The following is a 21634-nucleotide window of genomic DNA, read 5'->3' as shown; positions in this document are numbered from 1 at the left end:
GTTTCAAAAAACATAAAAACCCTTACAGACCCCAAACTTTTGCACAAATAGTTATGGCAGCCTGGATTATGAATTCTGCTGGTAAGACACACTCTATCTGGATCCATCAAATTGACCTTTGTTGTGACCGATTCAACACGAACAAGTTATGTCCTGTTTGACCGCTTTTGCACACTGTGCCTTTTGCAGATGTTAAGCAACAACAAACCAGACTTCCTGGATGTACATGACACATTGTGTGTTGTAGAGTCATATACACATGTGATGTGCCTATCTAATGTGTTAGTCATATAAAATTGTGTGTTTTCCGATATAAAGCACCATTATTATAATGGTGACACCTTACTTTGGAATGTAGCTTCTGTTTTCATTTGCCCTAAACAATCTGCTGTCTGTCCTTCATATTTTGTATCTTCTTGTCAGTGACAGTACTGTGCCTTGCATAGAGATATCTTTAAATTTTAATACTGTTATGACTGTGTCCAGTAAGATGAGGCTATGGGTTTGTCCCTGTAATTGAGGATTGACTATATTTTATCAATGCAAATGAACCGGCAGCCATGGACTCTCTTTTAATGGTTTTATTTACTATACTTAACTTAAAATATCATCTAGTGAAACATATGGTCAATAGAATGAAATGCATAGTTTTTGCTTATTATTATTGTGCTGTTATTGAAGTTCCATGATTTTTTAGCTGAAATTTCATTCCTGTCTGCACGTGCAAATGAAGTAGTAGATGAAGAAAAGTTTGCATTATCAGGTTTTCTGCCTGAATAAAAGGTAATTGCAATTTATACTGCATCTCTTTAAGTAAAGCTCAAGTATGTAATTTTTTCGATTAAACGGCACAGTGAAAGTTAATGTGAAAAGCAACCAGCCTGACACAGCAACATTGGTTCAACTATTGTGTGAATGACTGTTTGCCTGTTTGACCAATAACAGATTAAGAGTGTTTGGGAAATCTGTTTGGAAAGAGTTATTTTTGCAATTCCATTTGTGCAGAAATTACACATTGCCTTCAAGAATGAAGACTAATGTCTGAATTTGTGATGAATATAAAGCTGTGCAGTTCTGTAGGATGTATAGAAATGGGTTGAATGTTTTTTATTTCCAAATAAATTTGTAAAATTGGATTCTTCAGTTTTTTTGTTCATTAACAGGTTTATACTGTGCATATTAAATGTCAAGGAGACTCTGGAACTGGAGTTAAATATTTTACTGTCATATAATTCAAATATATATTTACAAACAACTACAAAAGCACTAAAATAAGAACATTTTGTAAATATATGTGGACTTATTTTATACAAACGATAGTTCTGGTTCCAGAAAATGATTGGTAAATTCATCAGTTTGTGACTGAAAATGATATTTAACTGCAGTTTTTATGACCACCAGTGAAGGTTACGCTCTTGAAATAAAGGTTCTTCGTTAGAATCGATGGTTCCATGAAGAACATTTAACATTCCACTAAACAAAAGGTTCTTTAGGTGTGGGGAAATAAATGTTCTTTTAAGATCGGTTCACTGAAAGGTTGTTTGGAGAACCAAAAACTGTTCTCTAATGGCATTGCTGCAAAAAAAAAACAAAAAAAACCTTTTGGAGTATTTATTTTTGAGTAAGGCGGTGAATACAAAAACATTAACAAAGATAACAAATAAAAAAAAACATTGTATTTATTTTATTTAAGTTTCCAGAAAACATTTCTACAATTAGCACAGCCAGCCAAATCTTACCTTCACTAAATGTAACTGCTGTACATGGTGGCAATATAGTATGAATTTGTATGATGTGATTTGTACAGAAACACGTAAAAAAATAAAATAAAAAATTACATATGAGAGCATATGAATTAGTCACCAATTAGCCAAAACTCATAATAGTTATGAATTGCAATGAGAGTGTGTTGGTCCTTTATGTGAAACTTTACAATAAGATCCCATTAGTTAACAATGTTAATGAAAAATGAGCATTTCTTTTACATATTTATTACGTTAAAATACAAATATACTGTATACAATTACAAATATAAAAATGCAGCTGTTAATTGTTAGTTCATGTTAGCACAGGCCATTAAATCATTTTAACAGATACAACTTTTGATTTTAATGTTATATTAGTAATTGATGAAATTAACATTAACTAAGACTTCTATAAGCTTTAGAAGCATTTTCATTGTTATTTGCAAACTAATATGGTTAACCAATGGAACCATATTGTAAAGTATTACCCAGCCTCTCGTACTTCATATGTTTCTCACAAATACTCGGGAACTGAATAAACTCCATTTCATGCCACTAAAGTGGATAACAGAGTCTTAAACTAGACCCAGTGTTAATCCTGAAGCCAGGATAGAGCGGTTGATTAAATGAAGTCCGAATTACCTGGATGAGATTCATTGAGTCTGTGATGCTGTAAAACGCCAAAATTCCTGCAGAGAAATCGACATAAACGCCAGCCCTGCGAGCCCACTGCATTTTGGGAATTTTGGTTTCCCGTCCATTGTGCCAGAATGCATACGTATCCTCAGAGCACACCAGACTCCAGGACTGGGCGTTGTGTCCAAAAGCACACAGGGTGCTCTTTCCTTTCCTGCTGATGTCCTCATAGGACACTGCGATGTGCACGGGACCCTTCCCACTCCACTCTGCCTCGAAGTAACATCGGCCGGACACGCTCTCCCTGCACAGGACCTGGTAATAGCCGTCAAACCTCTCTGGGTGGTCAGGAACAGACAGAGAGGTTTTGCTGCACGTCACCTCGCCTGTCTCTGAGGAAACACTGAGGTTTCTGTGAGCCGTGTTCAGGTCCAGAGTCAGGGGACCTGAATCTGAAATCCAGAGACAATTATTATAAAGAATATAAAGATTAACAAAAACAGTATTCTGTTGCAAATTGTATTGTTTTCTGTTACACATTTGAGTGTGTGTGTGTGTTACTCACATTCCAGAAACTGCTCTCTGATTTTAGGTTCAGGGGTAGGAATAAACTTCAGGTTTGTCACTAATAATAAGACAAAATATAAACAGTGCAGGCATTTTAAATATTCATGTTTCCTTTTTTCTCAATTTCCTTTAATGTTTTAGTGTTCGGCATATTTGCATGCACTTCTTTAATACTGTATGAATTCTGACAGTTCTTTAAAAACAGTAAGTGAAACACTTCATAAACATTTCAAACAATAGCATGCAAGATTAGAAAACCTCACATGTGAATGGTTTCCATTTGAAATCTTGGAAATAAGGATTTGTTTTCTTTTTTTTTTTTTTATTCAAATATTTTAATTATTATATATTATATATATATATATTTTTTTTTTTGTAGTAAAAAGTAAAATGTTCAGCTCTTGTTTACTGTGAACTGACAGCTGTCATTAACCAGTTGGTCATTAACACAAGAAAAGTCCTGCTGTGAAATTACTATTAAAGTAATGTAATTATGAATTTAGAATAACCTATACATTTACAAGGAGATTTTTAGTTGGCATGCTATTCCAAACATATTCAGATGATGATTTACCTTTTTTTGATAATTTCTCCAATTTTTTCTTGCACAGGTCTTTAATGTCCTCACTCAGATATGTGAGTTTTCTCGACATCATCTCAAAAGAAAAGTCCGGATTGACTAGAACCGCAGGAGAGGTCACCAACTCCGGCTGACTACACAGTGTTTCATAACTCTGAGGAAATAAACTCTCTTAGACCAAACCCACAACTGAACTTTAGTGCCCTGAACCACTGAACCACTGATGTTACCTTCAGGAACTGAGTTTCATCATCAAGATGTGCAAGCGTGTCATATTCAGCGTCTCTCCTCTTGAACTCTGCGATCTCCTGCTCTAGTTTCTCCATGAATCCATGTGCCTCATCTAGTTCCACCTGCTCCTTTGCTTTGATCATCTCTGTCACCTCAAAACACAGTGCCTCAATGGCCTGAATCAGCTCACTGAAGATCTTCTCTGTCTCTTCCACTGCTGCCTGAGCAGAGCTCTGTCACAGAACCAGAGGAGTGATGAGTCCAAGAGCCTCCCTGGGTCTCTTACTAATGAAGGATCATACGCTGACCCACACTATCCCACATGTCCATTAAGATTTTCCAGCTCCTGTCAGTAGACTCACCTTGAGAGAGATTATGGCATGACTCAGATCCTGTAGCTCCGTCTCGCGCTCCTTTATGACCTGCTGGCATCCCTTCTGTGACTCTTTAAGCTCTTGCTGAAGACCAAAGGATACATGCATGAAGAAATTTATAAAAAAAAAAAATTAAATAAAAAATGTGATGAGGAAACCACAAAACCAAAAAAAAACCTTGAATTATACATTTAATAATACCAACATGTTTTGGTTTTTAAACATTTCAAACCTTTTTTTTCTCCTTCATTACACATACTGTACTGGATTTCTTTTTATTGCTTCCTAGTTTTACTTGTACTATTTTATATTTTCAAAATTTCTTCTGTGAAGAGTTTTCATTTGATTAAGATTCAATTTGATATATATATATATATATATATATATATATATATATATATATATATATATATATATATATATATATTATTATTTTTTTTTTTTTTTTTGAGACATAAAGTTAAAAATCAGAAGCTGTCCTCTCAAGATGAAGCAAAAAAGCCAGACATATCATTATTAATATATTTGTTATTATTATTTATTAGGGAAAAAAAGCAGTGATGTGACTCACTCCAAAAGTAATGATGTTTATAAATAAAAAATGCATATTTATATTTTTAAAAAAGTTTTATAAATTATATATATATATATATATATAGTTTTAAATAAAACAAAGATTATTGGAGAAAACACATTTTAAAAGTAGGTTCCATGTTTTTGTTTGTGTGTTTATATGCATATAAAACCCACACATTTGATCTATTTCATAATTGAATCTATGTTTAATCATATAAAACTTTATTTATGGAATGTATAATGTACTTGTGCTATTTTTTAATTTGATTATTTTTTAATATATAATTTAAATACATTCACACATTTGAGGGATTAAGTGTTAAAATACTTTTGAGGGTCAACTGATCTTTTAATGACTTATTTACGAAAGTTAATACAAAGCTCTTGCGATGCTTAGCTCTTATACAGTTTCTAGCATCACATTTAAAGTCAGAAGAGAAGTCGGACACACCTGACAGAACATGACGAGGTCCTGCTTTTTTTTTGCAATGACTTCATGACTCTTAACTCTAGGGATGGTGGGCGAACGCATTCCAGTCTGTCTCAGTTTCTCAACGACTTCAGCAAACAGGGTGTTTTTGTTGAGCGCAGGTCTCGGGGAGAAGGTCTGTCTGCACTCTGGACAGCTGCACGACTTCTGGTTCTTCTGTTCCCAGTAGCTCTTAATGCACTCCATACAGTAGTTGTGTCCACAAGGAATGGTCACAGGGTCCCGCAGAAGGTCCATACAGATGGGACAGCTGAACTGCTCCTGGTTGACGAAAACACCAGCTTCTTCTTCTGCCATCTTTTACAGTTAAGGTGAAAGAGAGACTGTACAGCAGCGTCGTGGAGAGAGTATGGCGTTTGCTGGAGCCTCCCACTAATGTCTGTAGGCTATATGAGATTGTAAAGGGAGGAGTCTGTTTGTCATGTACAGTGTGCGCCACTGTGCTCATATTTCAGTGGAGTCACAAGCTTAATGAAGTCATTAAATCTGTGTTGTTGTTATTTTGCAATGAGTATTTTCATCTTTACCTCAGAAAAGTGATTCACAGTGAGTACACAAGTAAAGCTTCTGGAAAGATCAACCCCATGATGTTGGTTCTTGGTTGTTCCGGTGCGTGTCTGTTCATGTCCACTGGATGAATGCGTGCAGGATGACGTTTCATAAGATCTCTCTGGATTATTTTTGGGCACTTTGGGAGATAAAGAGGGTGTGGGTTTTTGTAATGTAATGTGCACAGATATAAAAGGTGTGACTAAATAAATCATGCAACTTTAAAATCATTGTTAAACACAACTACACAACTCACAAGCACAACAAATACATGCATTAGACCTATAGTATGAATAACAAAATATATAAAAGCTGATTATAATTTGCTAATTAGAGGCAATATATTGGAAATGGATGACGGATGGGCAAAGTGAGGACAGTACATCAACATTTTTTTTTAATATCAAATTAACTTCAAATGACTTTGCCAGGCTATGGATGAAATCACAATCATCTAAGTTCTGCTGTATTTTTCATTATTGTGATCCAACCACTGACAGTGTCACTCTAGAGGTCGCTCTAACCATCACCGGCTGTCTTCACTCACAGCGAGTAGAATGAAAAGTAAAAAAGGGCGGGGTTTAGTGTCTCAGAAGTCTTCTCTTATTGGTCAAGTAATACGTCTCTAAATAATAATTGTCATATTTAAAATATTCACCCTTTTAATATAAATTCTTTGTCTATTAAAGGTTATTAATGGCATTATTCAGTTGCAAATGATTGTCTAGCCTGACGCTGAAGAACCGCATTTACGCGTGACAGCCGTTACTTTTCTCCGCGATGATACGGATGGACCACTCACATTCGAAAGTGATTACTGGATAAGGCTTGTCAAATGTGATTTTTATAATATTACTGTGGCGAGTCAGTCTGCTTGTTGCTCAGATAACAATCCTTGAAATGACTTTACGTAATCCTTTATACTTTATAGTGAACAAATATAACCAATAACTCCAAATGCGTTCGGAGATTTGAACGTGACTCAATGGAGGGTTGAGCTTTCTGAGCCGCCAACAACCCCTCAGAGGTGTTTAGTAGGAAAGTTAAGAGTAACGTTTGTCGTCTTAATATGGTTATTGTTGTTGTCTTCCATTGGCTCATGGCAGCAACTGAGTGGCTGTAATAAATACATATTTAACCTCCCCCTCTGCCGGACTACATCTACACAGTCTGTGTGACAGGAGTCAGGTAACTTATTACTTTCCTTTCCTTCAGACAGATAGCTGTGCGTTTACAGTCACGTGGTTGTTGCACTTTTACTGCTGCTTTGTTGTCCATTTTTGACCTACAGTATCAAGTGTTTTTCACATTATAAAGGAGTTAATAGGCTTATTTGATAGCAGGACACTATTGTGCACTTGAACTTGCGAAGTTAGTGTCTCTGAAGAGCTGGGGTCATTTCACAAGGTCCTTCAAGGTCCACATGTGTTTATTAAAGTTTTACTTGTATTTTCACCATCCCAGTTCTGTCCTCTTTTCATGTTCCTGCGATCCTGCAATAGTGCCACGAGTCTCGTGCATGCATATATATATTTGGGAACTATGTCAAATAAAGGGGTATACCATACCAGATATTCAGAAATATGCTCAGGTCAAGCAGGCACTTAATTAGTGTTTTTAACTTGATTGTATTAATTAACTTGATTATTTACACATTGGCAATAAAATGAACAGGATGAAATGTAATAGGCTGCAAATAATGAAATAAACACGGGCCTTTCACAGAATGGAAATAAAGGCTTACACTGTGGTGTCAAATTTAAGTTAATTTTGATAATATTATCAATTTTGTATTAATGGTTTGAAACAGTTTAGTAGTTACAATATTTACAATAGTTACAATAAAATGTACCCATACTTTAAGTTTACTTAAATATTACTATATTGTTATAAAACAAACTAAAATGTCAGTTTTAATGCTCAGTTATTTCCTTAAGTCTCTCTTATGTAAAAGCCTTAAAAAAAAAAAGTTTTAGTTTTTTTTTAATTCAGTGTTTTCATATTTCTAGATTGCATTTAAATGGTTAAAATATTTTTTTTGTTAACTTTAACAATGTAGTAAATCTTAATGTTAAATGTTAATTCTAAATGTTAAAATGTATATTTAAATAAATATTTAGTACATATACTGTATATACAAAAATAGCATATATATATATATATATATATATATATATATATATATATATATATATATATATATACACATGCATGTTATAAATAGCAAAAAACAACAACTATATTTTTTAAATTTAGTCAAATGAAAATATAAGAACATAACAATTTTATGTTGTTTTATTGAATTTTTGTCAAAAAAAGCAATGCACGAAAGAGTTTTTTTATGTTTACTATAAATAGTAATCTATTTCATAACTCTCAAGTCATAATAAACATATGTAAGTCATAATATTATCAAGTTAAAGTGAAACTTTTATTATAAATAATAAAGTTTTTATCGCTTTGTGAGAATATGAATAGAAAGATATCATTCCAGAATTTCCCAACCTGTCAGACTGCTTCCTGGACACACAAAGGAACAGCTCCTTACAGAGAGAGGAAGTGCTTTAATCTCATTCTCTGATTCGGTATATATCTGCTAGTGAGTTTGTTGCATTTTGGGATGTTGATGTGTTTATTTTTTGGATTTTCTAGCTGTGCAGCGTGACAGTTAACCCTCAATGATTGTGCGGCAGTTGACGTGTAGGGGACTGTCGTCTCAGCTGTGTGCGGCAGTCAGACTGAACTGGAGCGCTCCAAAGATGGCGAGACCAAGCTCAAGTAAAGCACTTCTAAGACTCTCTTCTGTGTGTTTGGCAGTGGATGACCTGTGATCTAAACGGTTTGCACTTTGTTTCATTTGCAGATTTAACAGAGTTTCGCGAGCATTTTGCTAATGCCAAGCACATCACTATTATTACTGGAGCCGGAGTCAGTGCAGAGAGTGGAGTACCAACGTTTAGAGGACAGGGGGGCTATTGGAGGAAGTGGCAGGCACAGGTACACATCACATCTTTTTTACCATCTTAGTTTCCACATAGGACTTCAAACTTTCAAATTTCAAACAAATTCAAACGTTTTGATGCTAGGACTCAAATATTACAATCACTTTGTGATGAACCCTCCTGTTGACAGGTAGCTATTTATAAAGGAGAATATTAAATGTAATATTATTTTCCAAAATTAAATAATTGACTTTTACATTGTCAGTATACTAAAACACAGTCACTTTGTGCAGAATTGGTCTGCTCACTACCTCATTCAGCATGGAACTGACGTCATTCTACTACCTCATCAGTTAAATAAAATAACTGCTCTTGAGCCCTTTGTCAATTTAATCAGATTTGCACTCTATCTGCCATGTGCCTTGCGCTGCTTTATTTAACTTTATTTTTAATTCTATTATATGTCTTATTTACATTCCCTTATTGTATAGTTGTATCTTATATTTTATATTTGATCTAGATTTTTTGGCTCTACAGTAACGCAGTTTCGATTCTCTGTATGTATGTACTGTACATGTGGAAGAATTGACAATAAAGCAGACTTGACTTGACATTGATCAAATATTATCTTATTGAAATAAGATAATGTATGTGTTGACAATGTATGCGATTTTAACAATTATTATTTTTATTTTAGAGAAATATTTAGCAGAATATATTAGAAAAATAAAGAATCTAAATTGACTGAAATCAATGTCTTTTAGATTTCTTTAATCTTTTAAAACCATAATAAAATAGTATAAAATTTAGTGAATGTGAATTTACATTACACATATTTAATTAATATCTTAATTTTAACTTTGACAGCTCTAAAAAAACACGTCAAATTGTTCACGGACCCCTTACCATCCCCCTGCGGCCCTCTGGGGTCCACATACCCAGTTTGAAAACCCCTGACTTATATAGTACTTGGCAGAGCATAAGCGTAAGCAGAGTGACTATAAGGCCATATCACGCTCTAATTGACAACATAAAGAAGCCTAAATACACTTGGAAATGAAGAGGTAAGTTTTAGTTTTTCTTTGCTATGTCAAACACCTCACTGAATCTGTGAGGGACAGTAGGTACCTGTTGTAAATTATACTGCATGCCTTTCATTTATGATTCAGAACTATATACAAATGTGCCTGTAAAACGTTGTTTACATTTTGCATTGTAAATAATGACTGTAAACTTTCAACATCTGTATTATTATTATTATTAACAGTAATAATAATAATTATATATATATATATATATATATATATATATATATATATATATATATATATATATATATATTTATTTATTTTTGGAGTTAGATTATAATAATCTTTGTAATTACATTTTAATGTCAAAAAGGATGTCATATAAATAATAAAATTAACATTTTAATCAACCTTTTAAAGTTGAATCAAATGTAAATATAACAATTAGTTTACAACAGAACATTGCCGTTTTTATAAATGTTCTTAATTTCACACCACATATACATAAGAAAAAATGAACTATAATAATATAATATTTTGTGGAGTTGTGTGACTGTTGGATTGGGGGTGGATTCATTTTAATGAATCTTTGTAAGATCATGCATTTCTCTCTTTTCATCTCTTTGTCTTTTAGGATTTGGCAACACCTGAAGCTTTCTCTCGAGATCCTTCTTTAGTTTGGGAATTTTACCATTACAGGCGCGAGGTGGGTTACACATTACTGACTAAATGGTTACCAATGTCATAATGCAGTTTGGTTCTTTTAAGTGATCACTTCACTGTAATATTCATGAATTTGATGTTGTAAAATATAAATACCTGGAATTTGATGTTAATTTTCAAATGAGACAATTACTTTTTTTCTGTATGCATGTTTTTATTTCTGGAATGTCAGTATTTATTTCTGGGACTGAAATTCACACAGCATCCACAAGGGGGTGGAGTTACTTTACAATAGGACAGTAGATCGGTTATGAGATGGATGATTGCATAAAAAAAAGGCTATTATTAATGTTTTCACATTACCAACATTTTTGTTGTAGGCACAAATACCCCCCCCAAAACCGTTGCTATATTATAATTATAAACTACGACAGAGAGATGATTATTGTTACCTTTTTCAAATTTTACTAGTGACTTTTAGCATCACATGTCATTATATATTTAAACACTGGGGTTGCAATCAAACAATTAATAAAAATCATTACACAAAAATAAATTCATATTTCAATTAATTGTATTTAATATTGCAGGTTATGCGTAGTAAGATGCCAAACTCAGCACACCTGGCTATAGCAGAGTGTGAGTCCCGTCTGAGCAAACAGGGGCGCTGTGTTGTGATCATCACTCAGAACATCGATGAGCTGCACCATAGAGCTGGTTCCAAACATGTCTATGAAATCCACGGTGAGACAACAGCTAAACCAGGACTGGAGCATGATGCCATTATTGTACATTTATTATTGGTTAATGTCTGATTAACAAAAATGAAAATGATAGAGCATCTATCATCCTTCCATGAAATCATTCCTTCAAATTGAGGTTATTCCCCTCAGCTGATCTCTCTTTCTCTCTCTCTCTCAATCTCTCTCTAGGTAGTCTATTTAAAACCCGCTGCATGAGCTGTGGAGAAGTCAAAGCCAACCACAAGAGTCCAATCTGTCCTGCTCTTGAAGGGAAAGGGTAAAAGCTCATCCAAACACATCACCATTATTTCATCAAATATTTAAACCACAAGAGACTGCACTCTCTTTATTTGCTTTTCTCTTTCTTTTTTCAATTCTCAGAGAGCCTGACCCCAGTGCCAAGGATGCCAGAATACCAGTGGAGCACCTGCCCAGGTTTGTGATTGTGGGCTTTATTAAATGCAGATCAGTAGACTGTGCTGATTAATCAGAAAATGTGGTGCTTTGTTAAATACAGCTATTTTACCAGGTGCCGTTCCATTATTATATTTGCCAAAATATTTAATAAACGCAGTTGTGTGCAAAACTGCTAAATGTTCTGCATAGTTCAGTGCAGGATCACATTTTTCAACTTTAGAATTTTTAACAGTTTGCAAGGAACTGGGAACTAAACATTACACTGTTTGGGGTTTTGAAATAAATAAAAGCTTCTATTCAGCGAGGACAAATTAAATTGATCAGAAGTGACAGTGACACAATCACATTGTTATGAAAAAAAATCTGTTTCCAATTAATGCTGTTCTTTTAAACTTTCTTGTTTGATTCATCAAAGAACCCTAAAAGATGTTTCACAGTTTCCACAAAAATGTTAAGCAGCACAACTCTTTTTGGAGTAATGGCTGCTGAAAATTCTGCTTTGCATCACAAGAATAAATTACAATTTTAAATACATTGCAATACAAAACAGTCAATTTAAATTTGAATAACTCCAACAACGATTATAGCTGGACTTGGGGCAATTTATAAAAAAATATATATATGTAAAGATCAGAAGGGAACAGAAGAGAAATGACTTGTGAAAAAGTAACTCTTTTTCTTCAACAGCGGGCATCATATATCCACGTGTCTAATGTTTCATATTCAAAGATGTTAGTATACTTTGTGTTTATAGGTGTGACAGGAGTGGCTGTAATGGGTTGCTGAGGCCTCATGTGGTTTGGTTCGGAGAGACTCTGGATTCAGATATTCTCACCGCTGTGGAGCAGGAACTGGAAAAATGTGATCTCTGCTTAATTGTGAGTGATAACAAATTAATGCACGAAACTCTATTAATTTTTTTTTTTAATTATAGGCTCATTTTCCAACTCCCCTAGAGTTAAAAAAAAGAGTTCTACTGTTTTCAAATCAATTCAGCCAATCTGATCAATTCAGCCAATCGGATCTGGTGCTAGCACTTTTAGCTTAGCTTAGCATAGTTCATTGAATCTGATTAGGCCATTAGCATCTTGTTCAAAAATGACCAAAGAGTTTCTATAGTTTTCCTATTTAAAACTTGAAACTTATGTAGTTACATTGTGTACTAAGACCAACGGAAGATAGCTGCCTGTTTTGGAACGGAGCATAAATGTCTGCCTAAAATATTTATAAAACTATATTGTTAATCCCTCATACAGATGCGTTTGTGTTGACAGCTTTACATAAAGAATTTGTCAGCTCTGACTGTTTCATGTCTCTAGGTGGGCACCTCCTCCTTAGTTTACCCAGCAGCCATGTTTGCTCCTCAGGTGGCAGGTAGAGGAGTGCCTGTAGCTGAATTCAACATGGAGTGCACACCTGCTACTATGCGCTTTAAGTAAGACATACAAATACACAAACTATCACTTTACATGAGTCACAGAGATGCCTCTCAGTCAGCCTCATTCAACGGGATAATGCATAACTGCTCTATTGCACACAAGCCTCCACACGCACTCTGACTCTTAAGTGACGTGTTTTGCTGTCACATTGAAAAGCAAACACTGAACAGTAGATTTCACAAAACAGATTGAACACCTGCGTGTGGTTGACTTGAGATGTGTTTCTCACCAACAGATATCACTTTGAGGGTCCTTGTGGTGTCACATTGCCTCCCGCCCTGGAACGCCACGAGAGCGAGGTCATTTAAGGAGAAAGAAGGCATGACCCATTCGTTCATGCCCACTGCATAGAGCACTTTAACTGAGAGCACATGGGATTGGTTCATGCCTTCATGTGATTGGTTTTCATATGGTCTGTGTGCTGTGAAGATTTACTGCAAAACTTGGCTGAAATTCAATTTTAAATAGTGTCTTTGATTGTTTGCTTGGTCTATGTAGCAGCATTCTGTGCAAGTTGTGTTTTTGGGAGTGGGTCTTAGGCTAATAATACACAGGCAACTTTCTGAGCAATTTTGCCGGGCAACTTTGTTGCTTGGGCACTTTCCCATTGAGAATGGGTAACAGATTTTTATCTGGATATTTTAGATCGGTCGTGGGCTCTGTGTCTCACCTGGATGCCCAATGATGGCAACATTGCCCAAAAAGTTGCCCAGTGTATCATCAGCCTTAGTAGATTTTTTCCAGCTGATTCATGGGTAACTTCTAAGATAATCTATGATGTTTCCACAGTCATGGAAACCCTGGGAATTTACAAATCATTACTTCCATGTATATGGAATATTCAATCAGCTTAAAATAACTGGCTGGAAAAATCATTGATATTGATTGGTCAAATGTTGTGGGAACCCTGAATTTAGGACTAGACATAAATGCAATATAATGATTTTGAATGAGCTGTGTCAAATTGATCACAGACAGACACAGTGGATATGGAGTCAGACCATAAAATACAGTGTCCAAAGGGAATATTTATGAACACATGAGAGTACATGAACAGGATTTATGGCTGGTTTTCCTTTCAATTTTATGGTTGGTGTTAGATCAAATTGCAAATAAAAGCTATATAAAAATACAATATATATCTCCAGGTTTTCTGTACTTATATGATGATGACTTTTAATATGATGATAATATTAATATTTTATTATGAGTATAATACATATATATATATATATATATATATATATATATATATATAATATCATTCAAAATATAATATAATAATATAATATCAAAAACTACTGAAATCTTTCACTTAAACAGTATTTATGAAAAATAATAACTTTATTTTACAGTACAATAGGAAAATAGGATACTAACCTTTATTAAGGCGAAAAAACCCCCACAAGGAACCCTTACAATGTCTTGTTTGTTGATAAGTGTTTCTCATTGCGGTTATGGAAAGATGATTGGTGCATGTTGTGTTCCCAAATGCACATAATAAACGTCCCAAACTCCGCACATGTCGAGACGAGTTTGTTTAGAGCAGCATTTACTACAAGCTGAGGCGCTCTGAAAACAGTCACTGAAAACACTGGATCATGAGCTGCTTGTTTGTAAATGAACAAAGTTCCTTATTTCAGTCTACAAATACACATATGTATTAACTTTGCAGATTTTGCCATTTGAAAATCGTGCTAAACCATATTGCTATTTTATTTTGTTTCACACAGCCCTAGTTTGTGTTTTGATTGATATGAAGGTTGACTGCAAAATTTGTCAGAGATTACTGGTAAAATAGTGCCTTTTTAGCCAGTCGTTGGCATATGTATGTTTTTTTTGGTCAAAGTCAGTAGACGAGTTTGAGTGACTCTGTGTGTTTGTTTGAGTGCATGCACCCCTGTGGCATTAGGTCACCTTGATTCTGTCTAGTACGATGCCAGATTCCACGGTCCAGCTGTAAATCTCTCTCTCCCTTTCTCTTTCTCTTTCACTGTCATGACTTGTACAACCAAGCAGCAGAAAAGCGACATTTTCTTGGCATGTTCTTAAATCTTTGCATGTTAACACAGGACTGTGGAATAAGAGACAATCGCTTGACTTATTTGACTTAAAAATGTGCAAAAATAATTCACATTTGCGTATAAGAAATTTAATGCCCTTTAATTTTTGACCCTTTAAAAAAGTGAAAATAAATTGCAACACTTTTTGCCAAGATCACGGAAACCTTTCCAATGTAAGTTAAATATTAATAATTAGATATTACATTTAATTTGGCATTAAAACAAAGTGCAACATTTATTTTGTGGCATAGATTAGTAATCCTATATTTATTTTGTACAACATTTGGACTTGTCAACTGACAAATTATTGTCAACTGACATAAAATTGTCATGTTATAGGGACTACTGAACAGACATTTAGAAGTTGATTTTGAAATGCAAAGTATTTAAAATTAAAATAAAATAAAGCTATGTAAACACTTGAATTTTTACAATACTAGCTGTGTGTCCCATCAGGTAATGAAAAGTTTGACACACACTTGTGGTCTTCATCCTCACTTGAACACTTGGTCCAAATACAGGAAATACGTCTTAGAAGTAGTCAATGGCAAAGACTGCAAGTGTGGGTATTTGGACAAGGCTTTAGTCAATGCAGTTTGAGCCGGAAAGAGAATTGATTAGTTCATCTCTTGAGTCTTCGGGTTTTTCGAGTCATTCATTCATCACGTGACAGACCCATAAGCTTTAACCTATGCAGTCTGAGTAGGAAATAGACTTAATAATAATGATAAGCAACTCTTTATTACCTTTTTTACAAAATTCAGTGAATGGAAAATAACCATCATGACAGAAATTCACACATTTATAAAACTCTAAGAAGTAAAAAGCTACAATTTGAGACCAGAAATGCAGTAACTGTAAGAGTAAATAATAATTATAATGATAATAATAATAACTATGCAACTGTTTGTAAGGAAGCTTGTAAATTAATTTCTCTATCCAATGCTTTCACGTCACATGACAAAAGAAAGAATGATAGGTTAAAGCCTTTGGTAGCCTACAGTCTATTGTTAAAGCTAATGGTGCTGTCATGTGATAAAAGAACGACTCAAACCCGAAGACTTGGCAGATAAGAGATGAGGTGAGCTAATCATAGACTGAAGACCCAGGTAAAGAATGAACTAATCTTTTCTGTTTCTTATGGCATTATAGTTTTGTATTGTTTGTAGTGTTATCAACATTTGCATAAGTATTGGTAGACATGTTAGGGAAGTAACACGTAACATTTTAATTCTATTTTGATAAAAATGAACGAAATGACTCGTAAAAAGATTCATTCATTTTGCTGAACGAGACTCAAAGGTCCAAGTCGTTAAAATGATCCGAACTTCCCTTCACTAGTTTGTAAATGATCAATGAGTGTGTCATTTTGAGTAACCGAATGCTGTTGGTGGGTGCATGTGCATTTGGTCTCCTGGAGAGACTGTGGCTCATTAGTTTCTTAGGCGATGAGAGAGGTCTGCTCCAAAAATAACACACACCATTTCCTGTCCATTAAACCACAATTTCACACCAATGTGAGCTTAACGACGTACGCACACATGCACAATAAATATCTCCCCTGACATACGCTTAGCCTCTAAAATCCTCTGAGACACACAACATCAGTCCTACACAAACATACATGCATGGCCCCATTACATGTCGATTTCACACCAATATGAGCTTCTTCCCAGTCTGGGCTTGTTCAAGGACAAGGGATGGAGCGATCCAGGAGAATAGGGATGGAGAGGAGGAGGACACTAGTGGGAGATACTTATGGTGTGATAAGGACCCCCACCTCCTTTTTTTGATCATTTGTAATTATATATAGTATACTACAACAAAATCTACAAAAATAAATAAACTATAATACGAAAATACAGTACTTTCTTATTATAGTTTATTTATTTTTGTTGATTTTGTTTGGATTCATTCCTAGATATCTTCTTAGAAAATTTACACAGTTCAAGCAACTGGACTTTTCAGGAAATTTAAACATGGTCATTTTTAAGCCTGGAAAGTAATTATTTAAAAGACATTAAAATTGAGACAACTGACATTTCTACTGTGAATAATAATAGTATTACTGTTATCTGCTATAAAATATTTAATTGACTAGAAATTGTTGCGTGTGAGTGCAGTCTCTAGAACATGATTTTAAAGGTGGGATTAAATTAAAATGAACCCCGTTTATTTTTATATACGTAAATGATCTGGTTGAGACTGATTCATCCATGCATTTATATTTATATTTCTTTGCATATATATATTACATTTATAGAAATATCATGACTTACTATTCTTGTGATATGACCCACTTCTCTGCTGATGTATTCTGAAAGTGAAAAAAAAAGTGATGTGACATACAGCCAAGTACGGTGACCCATACTCAGAATTCGTGCTTTACGTTTAACCCATCCAAAGTGCATACACACACACTCTGAACACACACCCAGAGCAGTGGGCAGCCATTTATGCTGCGGGTCCCGGGGAGCAGTTGGGGGTTCGGTTCCTTGCTCAAGGGCACCTCAGTCATGGTAATGCCCACAACCTTAGGAGTCAAACTCCTAACCATTAGGCCACGACTTTCCCCATTTCTATAGTAAAACAAGATGGATTCAGAGCTGCCTCAATTCCGATATGCAATGCTCACTTTTAACACTCCATTCAATACCCGATGGATAAAAAAGTCCCGTTCTACTTTTCTTGTTGTTTTCTGATAATCTGTTTCACTCTGACATACGTCACAATATGGATTTGCAGCAGGGCCGTAGCTAAGGTATGCGGGGCCCCAGTGCAGGTTGTACCCATGTAGTGTTAATAATAATCGTAACCATAGCAAAAGTTATGCATTTTAAAACAAGGGGCCTTAAATTCTACTTGCAATCTCAGTAATGTTTCAACAATCTAGAGGCTTTGGCTAATTGCAGAGGTCCCTACTCAGTAGTAGCTTAGCTTTCAGGTTTAGCTAAAGAAATGTGAGGCCAATATGACTGATGTTCTCATGGGTATCTTTAACATCTGTCTTGGACAACTGTTTCCTTAGGCATCAAGGCTGTCACCATCATCCCAGTGCTCTTGAGGTTACCCTTATCTAAGGAGGTCTAGGAAGCTTGGAGAGAGATATCTGTTAGCATTCATCCAGAAACAATTTCATGTGATTAGTCACATTTGATTCATGGCTCAAGTGGCTGGTTCAAACAATGGTCAAGAACTTATTGTCTGTGAGTAAAGTTGAGAGGGAAGCATTGGAATTGTCATTGGAAATGCAAAAGTATAACATTCTCCATGGTGCCGACACAGTAAAACCAGCAAACCAGCCAAATACTGATCCCTTCCTATAACCTGCCCTCAAGGTTTTTTTTCATGGTTCTCACAAATTTAAACTGTTGGTTGGTAAAATGGTGATGAATACCCTCCTTGTCGTATTTATTTATTTATTTTCACTTTCTATTTAATAACCAGAATGACATGAAAGGAATGACCAGTCAGTGTCCATTAGATTAAGATTCCTTCCAATTGGAATTGGAAATAAAGTGTGTACCCTGATCTGAGGGAATGTGATTGGGGACCCAATTTGGATGAGAAGAGTACAGTGAGCAAGAACAGTTTCCACACATTCAGAAAACTGTTTTCCCCCTGGCGCTTTAGGAGGTAAAGTATGATCCACTTTGACATGCAGATATTTTTGAAGAAATTGTTGGACCGTCTTAATATTTCCATTTTGTCAGAGAATGTTTGGTAGCTGAACCCATTTTTTGTTTTTAAATATTATACCACCAAGTAGGGATTTTGTAATAGTAGCTTTTGTAATAGTAGCAACAAAAGAGAACTTGGGATTTGGGCCATATCATTTTAATGCCAAGTAGGACATAAAGGATCATGAGATTCCACTTACGAATGCCATCACCTTTGACAGCATCCCCTTCAGGCTCTTGTTCTTTGCAGTATTTTTAGAAGTTTCTTCCGGAGAGGAATTAGTTCTGGATTGATTGTGGCACAATCAAGGAGAACCATGTTATATGCATAAACTTCAATTGCAGACCTACATGGATCCATCATAGTACACTGGAAGGGCACATGAATGACGTAGTGCAACCAAAGGTACGGAAATTGTCTTACTGAAGCTTCTAGTCCTCACCACTGCAATCATTGGCTACAGTGTGGCAAACTTTAAGTTGTCCTATGAGGGGGTGGTTAGTGTGTCAACTCCATCAATATTTGCTGTGTAGAAAGTAAATGAACGGGCATAAATGGAATAGATTTGGAAATTTTAAAATTATTATCACTGACTGTTGAACTGAAATTGAGAGTTTTTTCTTGCTTTCACCAAGGGCAGTCTGGTACATGTGGCTTCTGTACTAGCAGGAGGGAGTCTCAACACTTAACTATGGTTCTCAGCTTGGGGTTGGTGAAAAATGCAGCTTTTTGTCAGCCTGGAAATCGAACAGATTTCTCAGTTATCCTTTTTCAGTGATGCCATCTTGATTGATTGCTTTACTAAGGCTCTTTTTTCAGTGTCAAAGATAAAAGTGCTAAATGTATTAAGAAGTGGGGGGATAGTTGTAAAAATAATAGTAATTCAACAAAATATCAAACCTGTAAAAAATTTAATTATTGAACAAATATAGACACAGTAAAACCAAAGTAGCACAATATATTGCCAATATTCTATATTTCATACTGATTTTGAATATTAAGGTACCAAAGAGAGTAGGATGAAGACATCAAACATAGAACTACAGTTTTAATGGGAGAAATCAAAACCTAATCGGACACAATGTGAAAGAAGTTTGTCTATTCACATTGAAAGTCAAAATCAATTAATCAATCAAATCACAAACATAGCCAATCATAGCATTTCTTGTGTTTGCACACTGTCAAACTCACTGAAGAGCACAAACTTCAGAAATGCTTTTAATATACTTTTTGTGGAATTTGTCACATATCAGATAATTTCTGGTTCTAAACTTCACCAGTTAGTCTCTCTCTAATTTTTTTGATGTTTAATATACAAGAGGAGCCCTAATTCGATAGAATGAGCATTCAGTGTGAATGGGATTGGCTTGATCTGTTCAGGCAGACAGTCAAATCCATATTGAGCAGATAGCATAAGCTAATATGTGCAAAGGGTTGGGGGGGGAATGATATTTTTAGCCTAGAATGATCAAAATGTGTCCTCATCTTAGTCTGGGGGAGAAAAAAATGCAACAGCTCGTTCAGGTTTAGCAAACTGACAGAGAAACCCAGCCCACTGGCAACACTTCCAATGAGCCATGGCCAAAGCGTCACCCACGATTACATTTAAATTTACATTTATGTTCTTTACATAACTGATTTGCAAGAAAATGCATGTCACGTGTGGAAAATACCAGAGCAAGTAGCTATGATTGCAATAATGACTATGCTCTATAATTGCGAATTTATATCCCTCTTATAACTGACTTTATTTCTTGTCATTGTAAATATATTTCTCAATAACATGAATTTGTTTCTCCTAATTGCAACTTTATATCTTTATATGTAAGTGGGACTTTAAATCTCATAATGTGATTTTATATGTCGCAATATGACTATCTCTCGCAACAATATTGCATGAATACTTTTTTTATAACTGTGACTGTATCTTACAAGTGGGTCATACCATGTCAACTCAACCAGAGGCCCCTGCCTCAAATGTCAGATTTTTCTGGATAAAGATAAACATGTATAGTGATGATAGGCAAAATATTAAATGTCATGGATAAATAATCCACTGTTTTGTAGAGGGGGGTCAAAAAGACAAATTACTGGGGGTTAAAAATTACTTCAAAAAGATGGCAGCATCCTTATGTTATATTTACACAGAGATTGGGAGGTCTGTTTGCAAAATCTGTTGACTTCAGCAATCTTTTTTACATTATGTGCCAATAGTGACCAATCAAAAATGGAGAAAGAGCACTTTTCAATTTTTTTCTCCAATGTTTGCAGGCCTGTAACTCAAAAAATATTAAGATATCTTATATAAGATATTCAGTCTGAACAAACTTCCCTTTTGGCATCTTCATTTTTAAGGCCTTCTTCATTTTTAATAATAACAATATTAAATATCAAAAGTAAATATTCATCCATGACGTTTAATATTTTGGCTTTCATCACTACACAGTTTATCTTTCTTCAGAAAAAAAAAATGTAAGCAGGAGACCTCTGGTTGAGTTGACTCAATTGAAATGAGTCAATTGTAACTTTATTTCTCATAATTATGAATATATTTCTTGTAACCATAAATGTATTTCTTGCAATTGCAACTATTTCTGGTAACTGTGATTTTTTTTCTTTTTTTCCCCCCTTTTTTTTCTTGCAATTGTGACTGCATATCTGTATAAAATTTTTTTTCATAATTATGTCTTTATTTCTTGGATGTTTTTCTCATAATTATATCTATATATTTTTTATACCATAATTTTGGCTTTAGATCACACAGTGTAACTTGATATAACACAATATAACCTTGGTCAAACAGACTTCAAAAGAAATGTCAATATACTGTAACAGATGCTGTCAAAATTTTAAAGGAGTGGTTGATGGCGATTTCACATTTTTAACATTAGTGTGTAATGTTGCCGTTTT

General features: G+C 34.7%; 2 protein-coding genes across 2 annotated transcripts; one reads left to right on the top strand and one right to left on the bottom strand.

Moving 5' to 3' along the window:
- Positions 1-1754: 1754 nt before the first annotated feature.
- Positions 1755-5883, bottom strand: ftr85 (finTRIM family, member 85). The gene is made up of 7 exons (XM_059497997.1): positions 5727-5883; positions 5161-5585; positions 4122-4217; positions 3759-3992; positions 3523-3682; positions 2947-3006; positions 1755-2833 (listed from the first exon to the last, which is right to left on the bottom strand). Exons 2-7 carry the CDS (start codon positions 5494-5496, stop codon positions 2301-2303), a joined length of 1419 nt encoding a protein of 472 aa, XP_059353980.1. The 5' UTR covers positions 5497-5585; positions 5727-5883; the 3' UTR covers positions 1755-2300.
- Positions 5884-6589: 706 nt separating this feature from the next.
- On the top strand, positions 6590-13452 carry sirt5 (sirtuin 5). The gene is made up of 10 exons (XM_059497996.1): positions 6590-6936; positions 8401-8526; positions 8612-8745; positions 10353-10424; positions 10972-11125; positions 11314-11401; positions 11506-11559; positions 12296-12419; positions 12861-12976; positions 13216-13452. The coding sequence occupies exons 2-10, from the start codon at positions 8427-8429 to the stop codon at positions 13286-13288; spliced, it is 915 nt and encodes a 304-aa protein (XP_059353979.1). The 5' UTR covers positions 6590-6936; positions 8401-8426; the 3' UTR covers positions 13289-13452.
- Positions 13453-21634: the final 8182 nt, after the last annotated feature.

The sequence above is a fragment of the Carassius carassius genome, chromosome 18 (genome assembly GCF_963082965.1).
Source record: "Carassius carassius chromosome 18, fCarCar2.1, whole genome shotgun sequence".
NCBI classification, from domain to species: Eukaryota; Metazoa; Chordata; class Actinopteri; order Cypriniformes; family Cyprinidae; genus Carassius; species Carassius carassius.
Note: the sequence above shows the minus strand (reverse complement) of the source record. Positions and strands in the feature narration are given on the sequence as shown.

Excerpts from the sequence above, each read along its gene's own strand:
- ftr85 (XM_059497997.1), bottom strand. The coding sequence starts at position 5,496 with ATGGCAGAAGAAGAAGCTGGTGTTTTCGTCAACCAGGAGCAGTTCAGC. Across the intron at positions 3,993-4,121 it reads ATGCCATAATCTCTCTCAAG|AGCTCTGCTCAGGCAGCAGT; the intron begins GTGAGTCTACTG and ends GTTCTGTGACAG. Across the intron at positions 2,834-2,946 it reads CAGAGAGCAGTTTCTGGAAT|ATTCAGGTCCCCTGACTCTG; the intron begins GTGAGTAACACA and ends TCTGGATTTCAG.
- sirt5 (XM_059497996.1), top strand. The coding sequence starts at position 8,427 with ATGATTGTGCGGCAGTTGACGTGTAGGGGACTGTCGTCTCAGCTGTGT. Across the intron at positions 10,425-10,971 it reads TTTACCATTACAGGCGCGAG|GTTATGCGTAGTAAGATGCC; the intron begins GTGGGTTACACA and ends TTAATATTGCAG. Across the intron at positions 11,126-11,313 it reads ACATGTCTATGAAATCCACG|GTAGTCTATTTAAAACCCGC; the intron begins GTGAGACAACAG and ends ATCTCTCTCTAG.